Genomic DNA, 17,186 nt, shown 5'->3' with positions numbered 1-17,186 from the left:
TACTACGCGTTCTAAAAAGGTACACGGCGATGCCAAGCCGCCGCGATATTTTTGGATATTTACATTGTTGGGCTATTTTCCCGTTTTGCCTAATGACAAAATCGTTACTTCACCCGTTTCTCGCCAATTCGCGGCGTTTTTGAACTGTTTTGTTTCCGAAGGGAGCGCGACATTTGACGGTCGCGGTGGCTAGATGGCCAGATTCTGGTGCCGTTTGGGCGAAACGGGGCCGGAATTTGCAGTAAACTTGTGCAAAAAAGCGCCGAGTTTTGCGATTCGGGTAGTACATCGTCACAGGCGACCGAAAAGTCCAGTAAACAGAGAGGAAACATAAAGGAAAGCAGTAGAGTTTTACACGAAATCGTGCGAACGCCGGCCGACGTACGTCGCAGGCCGTCTTTGTCTGGCGCACGCTAGCTGGGGTGTTTTCGCGGCGTAGGTTGGCACTAGGTTCGCTTGAGAGGCGGAGCGAGCAGCATTCGAGCTCTGGGAGCCCAGTATGTTGTGTAGAGCGAAAATATGAGGTGAAGTCGCTCGCACAGTGTTTAGTGAATTTTCCCTTAAAAAAATTCAGTGGTGCAAGATGTGATTGTGTGGGTACGAGACGGCGGCAGTGTTTTGTTTTTGCAGTGCGACCAACCATGAAGTTAAAACGGCTGTGTTGTTTTTTTGTGAAATAGTGTCCGTGCGCCAAAAAACAACAATTCCTCAATGTGGTGTTTAGGGCAAAATGGTCAGAGAGACTAGACATTTGTGGGTAGGAAATTTGCCCGATAACATACGAGAAGACCGCATACGAGAACATTTCAAACGGTAAATAAGCGTAGGCCATGAAAAATGGCGGTTTGGGGTGGCTCCGGACCCCCGTATGCGTAATGCAGCCCGAGAAAGTACCGAAACGTTGCCCAAAGTTAGGCGCAAATTGTTCGCATGAAGGTCACTTCCTTGCCGTATTCGTTGGGTCAAGTTGGCCACACTTGCTCACAATTTTCGGTATTCGCATAATTGTGCAACTGCGCTATTATTTTCATTAAACACGTGCTGGACTCGGGTGTAATTTGGATATTACTGCTAACCTTCAACACGAGATTATAGTTATCTTCAAAGTTATTAATAGTTAACGTGGAACGAGATTCGATTTTGGAACTATGGATTGTAAAACTATAAATTCCTACAGTTTTGTACCTGCACCAACTGGTTTGGGGCCAACGGTACACACGAAGCTGGAGTTAACTTGTTAACTGTTAACTTTTGCATCTCTGAACATTCGAAAACCAAGCGGAAATCGATTATTATTATCACTCTTATTACTATTATTATGCATTTTTTCTTCCCCTCGAACGGGCAGACGCGAAAGGGATTATTACCGTCTCAATGTCGTCTTATTCCAACAATTGGAATTAAATACTGGTTTTACGTCTCAAGTGCATTAAGAAACGTCAGGAGTTGAAAAAATTGTGTATGTAACTAGTGCTAAAATTGGTAAACTCTTCAAGTGGAGGATTGGAAACATTACAAAAAAATAATGTGTACAGTGTTTGTACCACGTCAAAGTCTATTTTTTTTGCACAGAAATGATGAGAATTTGAATTTCATTGAAAAGCCATCAAAAATTTGGAGGTGATTATCCAAAAATGGAGACAAATCCGGCATCGCAATCACTTTTTGGAAATTTGGAAACGAAATGCCTGAAAGCACAAACCATAAAAAGATCATTCTTGAAATTTGGATACAACTTGTAATGATTTGCTAAAAATTATCTTACAGTGAAATCTCCTATAAGCGGACACCGATAATGATTTATACATAGATACGAACTAAAAGAATTTGTTAAAGAGGTAGTAGCATGATACTATTTGGTGTAATACTTTTCAACTACTTCTTAGAAGAAATATATTTTGTTAAATTAACTATATCTTGTTATCAACACTCGCAGATTCGTCAGAAATGCACTTAAAACTTACATCGTGACAAATTCAACTTTGCTAGCCGTCTTAAAAAGTTTAGTTTCCATCCCGAATATTCTTATTACGCGCTCTTAATTGATTGATCTTAATTTTAGTGTTCAAAAAAAACTTTGCTTTTCACAAACGTTTCCTACGCTTTTTTACTTTTATTTGCTGTGATAATGTTGTACTTCTAAAAGGAATGAAATAATATACTAACGAATGCGTTCAGAGACCACAAGACTTAGTGTGCAATAAATAATACACTTAATAAACTTTAACTTCTTATGAGGTCTGAATCTGAATAAAACATGTCCTCGCTTATGTGATTCCCCGATTTTTTTCACTTATTATCATAATAACTGTTAATAACACGCGCGTACGACAAGATGTCCGCTTAAGGGCGAGATTATGTTTCTATGGATCCGAGTTGCATTGTCCGCGTCCGTTTATTGGAAAGTCCACCTAAAACAAAAACAATACCATTTAAAATGAAAAAATAAAGTACAAGACGGAGCCATCAAAAATGTCCGTTTGTCAGAGGGGTCCGGTTATAGGAGGTGTCCTTAAGATAGATTTCTTTGTATCATGGGTGTTTGTTAAATACCTAAAAAAAGGAGATTAGGGTTGAATTTTTTTTTTTCAAAAATGTTAAAGCAATTATACCTAAAGTGTTTTATTGAGGCATTTTTCACACAAAAGGTGTTATGCTTGCATTTTTTTGACCGTCTATTTACGTGTGGATCTAAAAACTGAATTTGATGAAAAATAAATTTTTTAAATTTTTGTCGCTTTTCTCAACTTACATCTGAGACAAGTGCCTTTTTGTGGTGTTGTTGGCGACTTTAATTTTGTTATTTAATTTTTTTTGTTCCAATGAAAGACAATCGTTAAGTTTTTGAATTCAACTAACACCTACCATAAAATTCAAAAAATTAAGTAAAATTAAGACTTTTTCAGAATTGACAATTTATAAAACTGGTTTTATTTTTTAAAATTCCAGTACGTACGTTAATAAATAGCCATTGTTTGGTAAAAAAAATCAAACAAAATATGGTTTTGAAGAAATAAGGATACTTTATTTTGCTTTATTTTATCTCATCTAAACCAACTCAAAATCTTTTTAATTTTGAAACCTAGGTGTTTTTTTTAATATTTTGTATCTAGTTATCAAAGTAACACAAGTAGTGTAATTAACTAATTAATCATAAAAGTTTTGTCGAGATTTTCGTTGGTTTTAGTCACAGTTATATAATTCTTTTGAAAATGCTCAATTTTCTGTACAAGTGATCATTAGTACCGCTGCGAAAATACGGTTTTTCGTAACTGTTTGCATAAAACAGTTTTTATTTAAATGAACAGAACAATTACCAAATACCTATTACAAAATTGAAGTTGAACATGTTTATTTTTGTTTATTTATTCCAGTAATTTGTAGGAAAAATAATCTGTTTTCGTGGATATAGGTACAGTCTTGTTCGCAAATAAAGCATACAAGTAGTCATGCAAGGAAGAGTCTTGGCTAAATTATTATGTTATGAACCTATTTTTCAATTGCTGTTCTTATTAACTAAAACCTTGCTGATAATTGGACTTCATGTATTTAAAAAAAAACAAAAATAATGTGCCCTTATAGACCATTTTTCCAACTTAGCAACGATAAATGTACACCTTTTTTATGAATAGCACCACATAATAGTTGCACCGATTTTCTCTAAAAAATTTGGAGCATTTTATGAAGTTTGAGAGAATAATTGACCCAAAGATAAAATTGTACACATTTTGAACTTTCTGTGATTGGGATCAAGTTTCAATCAAGATCTCAATTTTCCTGAAAACAGATCAAATTTCTTGCACTTGTATCAAGTTTTGTTGTTTGTAAAATTGCAGTCGGTGGAATATTTTTTCTCTCTTCAGAAACATAAAAAACACCGACAACGAATGTCTGCTCAACTTCCGAATTCTCGGAATTTACCTGCTTTTACAGACATAAAAAGGTGAAATTCATTCACAAGATAAACTCATGTAAATAGAAAGTGTGATAGATAAAACGTTATAAATCGCATGAACAACAAAAATGGATATCTGAGAGGCAATAAATCATTTCCTTAGACACCCAGAAAAAATGAACCTTATTATGTTCGTTTAATTCTATTTCTAATGCTGCACAATTCTTTGCAACCAAAGACACATACAAATTGATACACAGATGCAGCAACAGAAATGGTAATGCAGCTTGTTCTTCTTATTAATGCAGGTCTCCTAATGTGTTGCAATGTTATTCAGGTTAAAAATACACGCCTTGTCGAGATTAACGCCACGTCGAAAACTGACATGCAACCAGACTGTGACAGCATCTGGTTTCCTGCCTATGAAAAATAAAACACAACTACAGGGCGACTCAAAAATTATTAACCCAAGTTAATTAATTGAGATTTGCCTCGATTTAGCATTTAGAGACAAAACCCAAAGATCAGTTAAAGTTCACAATCAAGTAAACTTTCACCCGTCAAAGGTTAATTTCGAATACCAAACTGGAGTTTCTTTTCGTCCAAAAACCAACTTTTGCCTTGTTAGCACAAAAATTAGTATTAGCCTCGCCCTCGTGCACCTCTGGCACAACCATATTAGTTTACAGAATTACTATAATATGTTGAAACAGTTGTGTATTTTTAACTAGAAATTGTTATTGCAAAAGTCGCACAGAGCGTTCACCTTTCATAAAAGTATCCAGCATTTTTACGCACGGCAAAGCGAAATTTCTGCATTTCGACACGATCGCGTTGCATCAATTTGAAAACGTTTTTTCAAGGTCAATTTTGCAAGCCCAAAGCGCACATCACAGTTCGATTTATCTCGAAATTAAAAATTAATGGTCCGGCTGTCGCAACACGACGTCCATTTTGTAACACTTTGCTCAGATGTGTTGACACAACATATCAATCTAAATTTGAAAAAATTACGTTCGACGACGCCCACATCAGAAGCACCGGAAATTGCGATTTACTTGTTTTATAGGTGTTTTAAAGGCTCGTAAAAATTTGCCATAATTTTTATCTAACACTGACTCAGTTTGCGATTACTTTTATCGGATGATGGAGACGGAGAGGAGAGTAAATAGAAACAGAAAAATATTTATTTGGCGCGTTTTATGGCTTCTATCATGCGTTCAATTAATTGCCGATCGAAGTGGCCTGTGAGTTGCATAAACATTGTGTCCTGTTAATTGTCATTTCTTCGGTTAATTTTTTCAATGTTGCCAATTGAAATAACAAACGTATACGATTTTCTGGCTTTGTTTTTCTTATAATTTCAATTGGATGACTTTTAAAAATCGACTTGCTGTCGTGAGGAAAGATAAGATTACGGATATGTTATACAGACTGAACCAAAAGTAACGCATATTTTTCATTATTCAAAAAAATACTCGTAGGGGTCGATTTAGTTTTTTAAGCCCTGATTTTTTAAGTTGATTTTTAACTGCGGTTTAAGTTTATCTCTCCCTTAAATATGTTTCCAAAAATTGGGCCTTATCCTACATTTTGACACCATAATGACTACCGTCATTCGTTTTTAAGTAAAGACATCATTTTTAGCTTTTTTAAATGTCAATTGACATTTTCGATTAGTGTTTTAGTGGTAAGTATAAAAGATAAAAAAAGAATAAAATAAAATAAAAAAGTTGTAATACTATTGAGGGTATTTATCTTTTCGTTATTGTTTTATTTTATATGGCGTGATTGTTTTTTGTTTATTTTTTGTTTTAGGTGTCATATTAAGTGTTTTTAAGCTAATAAGTAATTACACAAAAAATATATAAAAACCAGTTACCACTTTAAAATAATTCAATTAAATTAAGTAATATTTAATTATTTTTTATTTCATTTTTTTACCAGAAAGACAAAGATTATTTAAAACAGTGAACAAAAATGTTGACATTTAAAAAATTAAATTGTGATCATAAATGTCAATATGTAGCATTTAGAAAAATAATAATGTTTTTTTGAACATGATTGATTTTTTTGGAAAATTACATTTTGTGTAAATTAAGAAAACAATTTATTTTCATAAAACTAAGTTTGTAATCTATTAATACATTTAGTTTCGAATTGGTGATTTATTTTTTTTTCTTATTATTTTTAGTACACTGTACATAAACCTTTGCTCTTTTGGGTTACGTGTCTAATGTCAATTTATTAATTAGTGTTTAATTGTACTATGAACCGAGTTAAATAATTTTAATTGTGATTTATGTTGCTGAGAATTTACAGTTTATTTTGGTTTCAAATACAAAAATGTGAGAATAAAATCCAGAACCGTATTTAGCGAACTAATCAATTATCTCGCTGTATTTGGAATGTAAGTAATAAAACGCAAAATTACCAACAAATACAGTTACGCATAATCTGGGAAATGTCAATATTTATCATATTTCATAAATAATTATTCTAATTACAGAAATACTAGCGAGTAAACACTTCCTACAGTCGTAACAATTTGCAATACTACTTTAAGTTGCTTTATATTTTACAGTTTTCGTCAAACAAACGTCTTTTGGTGAAATTAAGTCGAATAAATCCGGTCGCTCCTCTATTTCTATTTTGGTCGAGACCGAGCCTCGAAACTTCACCCAACATAAATTCGATTCAACATGCAAGTGACGCATGATTGTTGTGCTAATAAATCACGCCCGAGTCTTATACATCAAGAATTGCGAAATTTGTTGCTCAATCAACAAAAAGCTACGAAAAATCGCCTAAAATACATATGCTATTCTCTTACAAAGTTTAAAGACAAACAATTTTTCCTAGATTTGCCTTTGTTTACTCTCGAAAAGCTTTTAGCGAATTGTTTGTAACTATTAATCGAAAACAACTTTGAGTTGCGATTATTTATCATTTTCAAGAAAAAAGTAATAAATCGGAATAATAACTGCAGCAACACACATGAAAAAAAAAACGTATTCACTGTATTTTTAGTGGTTTTATTTTTTCTTTCTTTAAATACTGTTAAAAGCATATTAATCACACAAAATTCAGCGTTACTTAATATTTTTCTCCATGTATGTGTTTTTTCTGATTTTTTTCTACAAAAAATTATATTTGTGTTATTCTACAAGAAACAATGGTCAAACAAACGTAATTTTGGGCTAGCAACAATTTTTTACGTATTTTTGACACAAAACATCTAAACTTAGTTTGTTCCATAGAATGACACAAGAAATCATAAGTTTTGAATTAATATTTTTAATTTTATTGATTAATTACCATATTATTTATGAAAATGGCAAAGGCGGCTGATCATGATAGTTTTTGAGAAAATACTTTTAGAAGACTAACCCTGTATTTTTTTAAGACCAGCTTTCAAGGTGATTACGTTTAATTTTTGATTTTCATCATTATTAGTTTTTTGTTGGTATACAGGGTGTTTCGCAGAAAACTGCACTGAAACAATCTCCATAAATACCTCGGAATGTCATTAAAAATAATTATTCATTCCCCATACATAACATTTGCCATTCTTTTCTTTCGTGTATTTAATTATAGTTGAACGTAACGGTTTCTCGTTTTGTCACAAATAAAAATAGTCGCCCAAATCTGTCGTTTCGTCATGTCAAAGGTTAAGTCTAGGCCAACTCGGTTCCAAACAAATTTAAATCTTTTCCGCTTACGTATTATAATCGATCACATCCTATTATGCAAGAAAAGAAGTATTGAAATAGCAGTAGCATATTGCATACGCCATATTTATGAAACAACATAAATCCGTCAATTAACAATAGAATTTCTAAATCGCTTAAGTAGGTGTAAATCCAAGTTGGCGTTCCTGCGACATTTTGCTTTCTATTATTTCCATTAATTGTCTGATTTATTTCGTGTCAGTTATTTATTTTTCTCATCGTCCAACACCTGAACCGAACCATCGTCTCGGACGATAGGGCCCGACTTGGCAACGTTGCATCGATGCGACAACGTAGCAGTTATGTAAGCAGCTGTGCCAGGTCGTGTGACGTCACCATATATAAAATACCAACTAGACATCGAAGTTGCCAACGTTTTTTGTTTGTTTTCTAGCCAACTTTGTAAATATCGATGAAAAATGCGTAATGGCGCCGGGAGGGAGGGTGGCGTTTGTTTTATTTACAGACAGGTTGATTTTGAAGAGATACAATGCACTCGTTATGTCTCTTGTCCGATAAAAATCAACATTGTGGTAAAAAACAATACAAAGAAGTACTATTTTGTATAAAGAACTCATTATTGCGGCAAGTCATGCATGGATGTAAATTGGAGTAAGGTTATCTGGTGCAGTGTTGCCAACTTGGGGCTCAGCGGTTCCTGCAGTTGGCACTTGGTTCAAGAAATGGGAATTATTCTCATTTTCACTATAATGGACATGAATATTTAATCGGTGCTTGGTTATCAATGGCACAATCGCTCATTATAATGCGTTTAGTCCTAATTATTTTCGATTCGATTTCATGGAATTCTATTTATAAATTGTTTTTTACGTGTCAGTTCTAGTTGGCACAAAATTTTGCAATTTATTTATGAATTTTCGCAATTTTCGCACCTCGAATTTAAAAAAAAATGGTCGGGGTCATCCACCTGTAGAAATAATTCATTGATTCTAACCAATTCGTTGCTTTTCACGAGAAGGTTTCGTAACAAGAAAGTTTAGCGTAAATATTTATTTATACGATGCATCATTTCATCTATTTTTATGAAGGAAAGTCTAGCCCAAGTCAGGATCTAAATCGCTATTGCATTTTTTTAATGTTGTATTGACAAATTTTTCGGAAAACTCCTACAATTGGATAAAAATTGCACACAAAACGCTAAAACAAACATAACATTAATATAAAAATAGGCCATTTTTGTATTTTTTCGTCTGTTTTTCTGCGAAATTTTGCAAGAGTCAGATGAAAATTTACTAAATTGGGTCGAAAATGATACTATTTTACCAGTTTTGCGTTTTATTGGTTAGCACTTTTTTTTTAATTTTGAAAGGCAATCATTTCGTGAAGATTCGTAAAAATGATACGAAAAATTGTCATATTGAGTCGAAAATTGAGTTATTTTTCGAGTGTTTTTTGGCTTTTCGATCTAAAAACTCGCTTCTTTTGCATTATTGCGCCCAGAAATACCAAAAAAGTCATAGAATTTGGTCGAAGACGTATTTTTGTTTCGATTTTTTAAACACGTTTTGAGTATGATTTTTTTAAAGCCTGAATGTGAAATCATTAAATTAAAACCAAAAACGAGGAGATTTTTTCATTTTTAAGACGATTTAGTACGTTGTTCAAATCAAAAACGCAATTATTTTGATAAATTTCGTCAAAAATTAGCCGAATAAGCGAATTGGTTCAAAAATTATATAATTTTTTATTAAACGCTATTTACTCCATTTTTCCAGAAAAAACATATTGTTTAGTGAAATTTCGTCAAAAACGGACCAAAATAAAAAATTTAAATGAGTTCTAATGCTTCACTTGCTGTTTTTAAACAAAGATTTTTCGAACTTATACACGTTATTTTTACATTTCTTTTTCGAAAATGTTGTAGCTATTTAAATTCTCAGCAGAAATCTCACTATTTTCCCCATTTTTTTTTGATAATATCATTTATACAAATATCATTACTAATTCTTCATGTTAGTGTCATTTTATTTATTAATTATTATGCTGCCCTTCTGACTTCTTAGTAAACCTTAGTTTTGATTTTGTACGAGCTATCAATTGAAAACTGCTATAGGGAGAAAGAACGTGATTTCCAATTTAATGTTTCGCTAAATCCGACCGAAAACCCATAAATTGGATTATAAATTTAACGACATGTTTTTTATTTTGAAATTGTTTTTTGAAATTTTTGGCAAAATTAATAGAAATACTCGTAAAGCAATTTTAATTTGGTTCGTAAAGTCCAAAAAATAAGGAAAAACATTGTGGAATTTCGAACCTTTAACACGTTTTATGAGTTTTTTTGCGAGATTTTCTTAAGCCAGAACGTGGAACCCTAATTAAGTAATTCAAAAATGACTGAATTTTTTCTTTTTCGACTCGTGAATCTAATTTTTTTCTTCTAGATTTTGACTCTTCCACTTCCTGATTATTTTTAATAAACAATTGGATACTTTGTGCTATTCCGGGCCGACGTCGAGCCCCAGTGGCATTCACCGCCTTTATAATCCCATCTTTATGGTTGCGTAAAATGTTAACGACCAAAGTTGTATTTCAGTCGTCTCTTCGGTTTATGTGTTGGTTTATCGATTACGTCTCTCGGCCCGTCATCTGGTATATCCCCTCGTCGGTCGGAACTTTTGACAGACGTGTACGGAAGTTCAAAATTACAAAATTCCACTTGATCGTAGTAAAAATAAGAATAAGCAACACAACCGTTACGTTGTTGTTTACCTAACGGTAACTTATCATACGACAATCAATTCTGTGACCCGAATTTAACCACCCTTTTTAAAAAATACACATCATGTAACCTTGATCTTGCGATTTGCCCGCAAGGAATCACGCAAACACTCAAATTAATGCTACTTTTTTGCAAGGCAAATGCGAGTTTAATGAAATTTTGATGCCATAAATCGGTAAATAGTGAGCGACCTTGGAGGCATATGTTTGAGACAAAACAAATTCGTCCCATTCCGGCCATGAATGGCGAATTTATTCAACCGCTAGAAATAAATTTAAATATCAAGAAAGACGACACAGTCTGCAAAATTCCTTTACGAACTTTGATGAAAACCCTACTGACTGCGCCAATTTATTTTTTCTAATGAATTTTTAAATTCAAATTGAATTGTCTATGACAATTGTTTTTGAACATTCCAAAATAATTGTTTTGGTTCGGCCAATGAATGAAAATTGAATTTGAAATTAAGTTGGTAACATTGAATAGTAATTAACTCATGTGATTTTTGTCGTCAAGTAGTCCACGAAACCTGAATTTGGCAACATTGCCTATTAAATGTATCGCTTGAGATCAGTGTTATAATAATAACAGATTATTCCTAAAAAATAGCTGTGTTTGACCTTTTGATTGCAATTTTGAACCTATAAGTACCTTCTAGCCTAGAATCTTGTCATGTGTCTTGAAAGCACAACAGAAGTTAAAAAATAGTTGATATAATTGCGGTGATTTCTTTTCTTTGGATTTCTTCAAATTAAGAACGATTTTTTGTCCGCAAAACCGCCAACAGTTTAATCTCTTTTCCTTTGACAATTTCTAGAAATGCAGCGTTGTTTTCCGCACGATATCATTTACACACACAAAATTGGTGAAAGTTGCGTGTGCCTATTACAAAGAATAAAGCCTAGTCTTGTCTAACAATTCAAGTTTCTTGTGTTTAGAATTGCATTATTTGGGACTTTATTTTTGACATGCCGTTGGTACAACATACCGCCAGTAATGGCACATCTGTCGCGGTAAAAGTGAAAGTCTGACGTGTGTGCTTATTGTCCTGGTGAAACCCTCTGGGTTTGTGAAAATCTTGGCAAAATCAGAAGGTTTTGTGTTGGCAGAGATATATAATAATAATGAATCGTAATAAATTGTCTAAGAGGGTCGAAGTTTTTGTCGAGGGGTGAAATATGGTACAAACGACCGCATTATCCATTAGGCCAAAGTTTGCCAACTTTTGGGCCTCGAGTTTGGACTTGGTAATTAATGACGAGTTTCTTGGGTTGGGTGACAGTTAGTTTGGTTACGCTAATAAATGAAATAAGATCGGGTTACGTAATGATGCCATGACCTGCACATTCATGAACGTGAATTAATTGATTTAGACTTTGGCAGGACAGAGATAAAAAAATCTCAAGGAACATGAAAACGAAACTATCATTTGGTTGTTTTAATTGAAATTTCTAGAGAGAATTTTTCGTTTACATTTACACCAAAATTAATTTAATACACAAATTAAATTGGTTGTTGTTCCCGGTCATGTATTTGCTGATTTTTATTATAATTAAATATTCTTCTGATAAAGAAAGACAAACTTCTTTAAATTCACAACAAGCTTGTTTGTTTCCTTGAGTCAAGTATATTTTTATCTTATAAAATTTCTCACAGGAAAATTATTTGGTTGAGAGCTATATTTAAAAAATTGTTTATTCGCTTATTTGTTCAAGTATATTTTTTTTTGTAAAAATGTATTTAGCCGGTTGTTATAAAAGTTTCCAATGGTCACAGAAGCTGTTGAAGAACTCCGGGAAATTAATTTGTTGGAAATTAAAAGTGTGCATTGACTTTCGGAAAAAATGCGATTTTATTGTAAATATGCATTTGGATTGATAATTAAAGAGGAATAGACATAATTAGTATAATATTGTCGAATTCAGTTGATTTGTTTACGTTTGTTGTTGAGACAAAATCGTAAATAAAAAGAACGAAGACCTAGAAAGACTTTTTGGGAAAGAAAACCCTAAACTACTACCATTTGTGTTTTTCTGTGAAGTTTTTTTAACCTTTATGTAACTTGCTTTGTTTTCTGTCTGTCTGTTTCAGCAAAATTTGAGGATTTCTGTTGTCCGAATGAATTGAAACTTTGCATACTTACGTAATTTATCGTTAATCGTACTGGTTTTACATCCCATAGTAAAAATTATCACTCTTACAAGCGTATAATCTGTGAATGAAGTTGAATATGTTAAAATACCAACATCCCTAGCTTTTTTCGACTAGTTTAATAACTTGGGTTAAATAATTGTGGTCGCAGTTTTTCTAAATTAAACATTATTTAAATGAAACTTGGTTCAGAACAGACAGGCACTTTGATATCGAAAATGAAATAACTAAGAAATTATAGTTAAGTTTACAAAAGACGAGAAATGTTAGTTTTGTTTGTTCAAGGGATTTTTTTTAAATAGTTCTATGAATATTCAGTTTTAACTAATTTCATATTATTAGCGAATTACCAATTGTTGCTTCGTTGAAATCAATTCTGAAAAAAATTGCAGAATTGTCGAAATAAGTGCATTATTGAAATGTCGTCCCACAAATATTTAATTTTGTCTCGACCCTGTATTTCAATCACTAGGAAAAAAATTGTTTACCAATTCAGCCAAGAAAATATGTCTCATAGCAGCTTCCTTATCTCTCACATCTAAACTAGTTCTTGCCAAAACTTGGAATATTGACAACGTAGCTATCGGCTCGAGCCACTAATTAGTTTGTTAATTAATCTTCATTAAGTCACAAGAATACGACACTTGTAATACACCATTGTACTCGTATTATTCTCAAATAGCATAAAATAAACGAAAAGGCCACAAATTAACTCATACTTTGAATTTTATGGGCATTACATTGAACCTGAACTCAAATTTAAATATTCGATTGCCAGTTTTTGTGATAAATAATTATTTCAGCCAATATTTGAACCGTTACGTGAGCAGAAAAACCGATCTCCGAGCTATTCACTCTTGAAAACACTCCCATTTGAATTTAAAGAAGTCGGTGGAAAAAACAAAATTGAGAAAGACACTGTTGTTGCCAAAGTAACAGTTAATTGTATCGCTAAAAATTGAATTTATTGTTACCTAGCAACTGGACGTGAATAAATGCCACCTTGACGGAACAAAATTTCCATTTCTCTGGTCATTTGGTTACAAAACAATCCACCTGCCGTCGCCCGGCCGGCATTTTCTCTCGTTCGTTTCCTCATTTTCAGCTGTTGCGTATCGAAAAATCCCGTTCTCATTGATTGTGTAAATTCCGGTGTTGCCGCACGTTGCAAACATGCCCCGTACTATTCCGCAGCTCCTTCGCGCTCCGGAATTCTCCTCCTCATTTCCCGGTCGAAAGAAGTGCCCTCACATCGGCAACATTGCACGGTGTGTGCAAAACTCGGAGCTCGACCCGGCAACGTCGCCTATCGATCAGCCACCCGCATTTGGAAGGGGAAATTCATCATTCGTCAGAAGCGAAATCGCACGATTTGCCATCTCTCACCCACCAAACAACCATCCTTCTCAAACCCGGACGAAATTTTATCCAGGGGCCGAAAGTTTATTATTATTGACCTAGTTGTCAACTGTGGCATTTACGAAACGTCAAGGTGGCACTGCCTCAATGCTTTTTCCTAAAAAAAAAAAAAGTTATATCATAAGTTCTTTATCAACTCTTTTCAGTAGACAAAATAGCACTTTAACCGCAAGGAAATATACAATGTTTTAAATTTATTTTATTCAATTAAATTTACAATAGCAATAACTTTTTTCTCTTACACTTGAAGTTGTGATATAGAAAAAATGTATTATACACGACCATAAAGATTGTTGATCTCTTTATGAAACAATTTCTTTATCGTCTTGTATATACTATACTACATATTGTGGTTTCTATAAAAACTTTTAACAATTAAATAAATAAATAAATAAATGCTTTATTGTCCAACAGAAATACAAAATTCCAATAACAGGACAAATACGATAATAAAAATAATACAAGGCAATAATAGAAATTACCAAATAATTAAAAAACAGTATAAACAAAATATTAAATATAAACTATAAGAAAGAAAAATACAAACATACGATATAATAAGAAAAAAAAAGTTATGAAGTTATGAAAAAAAAAAGGTAATTTTGTGGGTATTTTTGCATTTTTCGGAGAAAAACGAAAAACAATTTGGCCATTGGTTGGTAGTTCTCACCTGGCGGATTAATGTACGCGGTTAGAGGCGCGGCTGTAACCATTTTTGAACAAATTTTCTTGCGCAAATTGCATTTTAGAGCACTTCCTTCGAATGAAAGTAGCACGGCTTGCTTCATTCTTTTTTTTGAGATTCATCTGGTGTGAAAATTATGTATTGCCAACGTTGCGTAATGAATATTTATTATCCATCATTTCCTAATAAAACTGTGTGACACTGTATTTTTTCGTTGGTGGCAATTTGACCATCGGTGTAAAAAACATGTGACGACCTTGATAAAATGTTAATGAGTGGTAATTTCATCGCTATGTTGATTTATAAACAACACATTTTTTACGCAGGATATTTTAGAAAATTGTTTAGATAACAAATGCATTTGCTCCCGGTATGCAATTTATTTTCCCCCTGGGAGACCATCAAGCAAACAGCAGGCACGTTAAAAAATCAATTATTAATCATTAACTCTCCAGGTGACGAGTATTCAATTCTAGGCTTTGGCTTGGTTAAATAATTTTTTCTCACATTTTAAATAATAAATCAGGCGCGGCACGTCCCTCTCCTCAATTTTATTATTGATTTCAGTGCCTGATTGTTTATTAATGCTTGAAAGGTGACCTAAAAATTGATTTTTGTATAAAATAGCTTCGTATAAATGTATCATTATATGCATTCGTATTGACATTGACGGGTGAATAGAAGTGGGACATTTGGTTTATTTTCAAACAACCATGGTATCATAATAAATAATAATGATACTTGTTACTTCATTTCCGTATTTCAAAATTTCTGTAATGCGAGAGTGCGTTGATCTCAAATTAATTATTCCTGTGGTTGGTTTAATTGAAACGGTTCTAGAACCACAAAATTTTATTATTCAAGACGATGTACAGGTGCCAAATAAACTTTTCGATTTGTTTAGACAAGCGACTACACGTGTGTGATTATTTTGCTTGATTGAGCTATTTCTGTTCAGGGTCTGAGAGGTTTTATGAGATAATGAGACATGCAAATTGAGAGGGTAATGCAGTTGGCTTAGTGACTAACCTGAGCAAATAGTAAGACGAACCCACAAAGAAATTTGTCTTCAGTGAAGGATCTTTTTTAAAACTTCGAATCCACTCACAGTTCACACGAAATCTTTAATTATTGTTAAACGAAATCAGATTGTTCTGAATGTTACTAATTTTATTTTAGAGTTTAACTACTAAAATAACTTAAACGAACGTAACATTGGTTTAAAAAAGTCAGTTCTTCTCTTTACCGAAAGCTAAAATATGCAAACTTTCTTTAGCCAACTTCTATCCATTACAAATAGCACAATTTCCATTTTTCGATGTTTCTTAAAAAGACAAGTCACCTGCTGTTTTACGGGGTGTTTTAGACTTTCTCTGACAAGTTCTGTTCTTATAAAGGCAGGAGTTAAAAGAGAAAAGGTTAAGAGATTAAAATAAAGATTTTACATATTTTTGTGTCTATCACAGTTATAAAATAGATTACAGTTGAACTTTGATAAGTCGACAATTTTTTATATATTTTTAAACAACACAAGTTTTTAAGTATTGTTTGTCTTAGAATGACATAAGAAATAATAAAAATATTTTTTGCATCCTATTACTATCCTATTTTGAGCATCTACAGCTTATACTGTTTGTATTTAATTCATTTTCTTTTTTCTTCAGTTATTTTTGTTACCACGCATCGATAATTCTATCTATTTTGCTGGGAATCTGTGACTATACTACTTCACTTCCACATGTCTCAAGTACATTATCTTTTATGGAGGTGCATAAGCCCTACATAATTTCTTTAGGGCAAATTTGGGTATCCCTAAGGTCAGGGTCTAAATCTCAAGTTTATTAAATATATTTATTAAATATATATTAAATATATTTATTAAATAATATATATTTGTAATAGTTTATTAAAAACTATTACAAATTGTTCATTTGGCAAAAGAAATCACCAAATGCGGTCCTTATTCGTTTTTATGCCAAAAAGTTATTGTAGTAAAATGTATATTTTATGACGAAAAGGCTTAAATAATCCTTCTACGTTTCATAAAAGTAATCGTAATCGCTTTTTTATTGCAAGGCGCTTTTGTAATAATCATTATCTACAACTTAAATTAAAAATGTAGGTCTTGAATTCTGGTAACCCACGTTTTGCTTGCCACAACCGCTTCCATGTTTGATATCTCTTGTCATAAATTATAATTTTGGTCTTGATGTCGAAATCTTGAAATTTTTTTGTTGAAGGTTTAGGAAATAGACTTTGTTGGAGGTCCGGCTAAATAAGGATGTCTCCATTTTCGGAACAAGTTTTTAAAGCAAGTCCTTAGAAGTTTAATTGAATTAAGTTGGCTTTTGACGGAACGTCAACAACTTTTCTTCCATTCCAAACTAACTCAAGTATTTTTTCGAGCGTCGTTATGCAAATTTCAGTGAATTTTCGTATTTCCAGTGGTAAAATAATCTCAATTATGCATAGGACAAGGCCAGTTCGAGTGTTTGACATTTAAAAATTTTAATTTCGCGACAATGCGATGACTCGTCCGAATTTTTACAAAAACTGTTATTT

The 17,186-nt window shown here is 32.8% G+C and overlaps 1 protein-coding gene across 4 annotated transcripts in view; it reads left to right on the top strand.

The window, feature by feature from the left end:
* The first annotated feature begins 408 nt into the window (after nt 1-408).
* spen (split ends) overlaps nt 409-17,186 on the top strand; it is a 39,604-nt gene continuing 22,826 nt past the window's right edge. For 3 of the 4 annotated variants that reach the window (XM_015982670.2, XM_008198541.3, XM_008198540.3), the window contains exon 1: nt 409-813. In XM_015982670.2, the coding sequence (XP_015838156.1) occupies nt 731-813 (83 nt within the window). In that variant the 5' untranslated portion in view covers nt 409-730. The remainder of the gene's footprint in view (nt 814-17,186) is intronic. The other variant, XM_015982671.2, reaches the window with a different exon arrangement.

The sequence above is a fragment of the Tribolium castaneum genome, chromosome 6, assembly GCF_031307605.1.
Source record: "Tribolium castaneum strain GA2 chromosome 6, icTriCast1.1, whole genome shotgun sequence".
Classification (NCBI taxonomy): domain Eukaryota; kingdom Metazoa; phylum Arthropoda; class Insecta; order Coleoptera; family Tenebrionidae; genus Tribolium; species Tribolium castaneum.
Note: the sequence above shows the minus strand (reverse complement) of the source record. Positions and strands in the feature narration are given on the sequence as shown.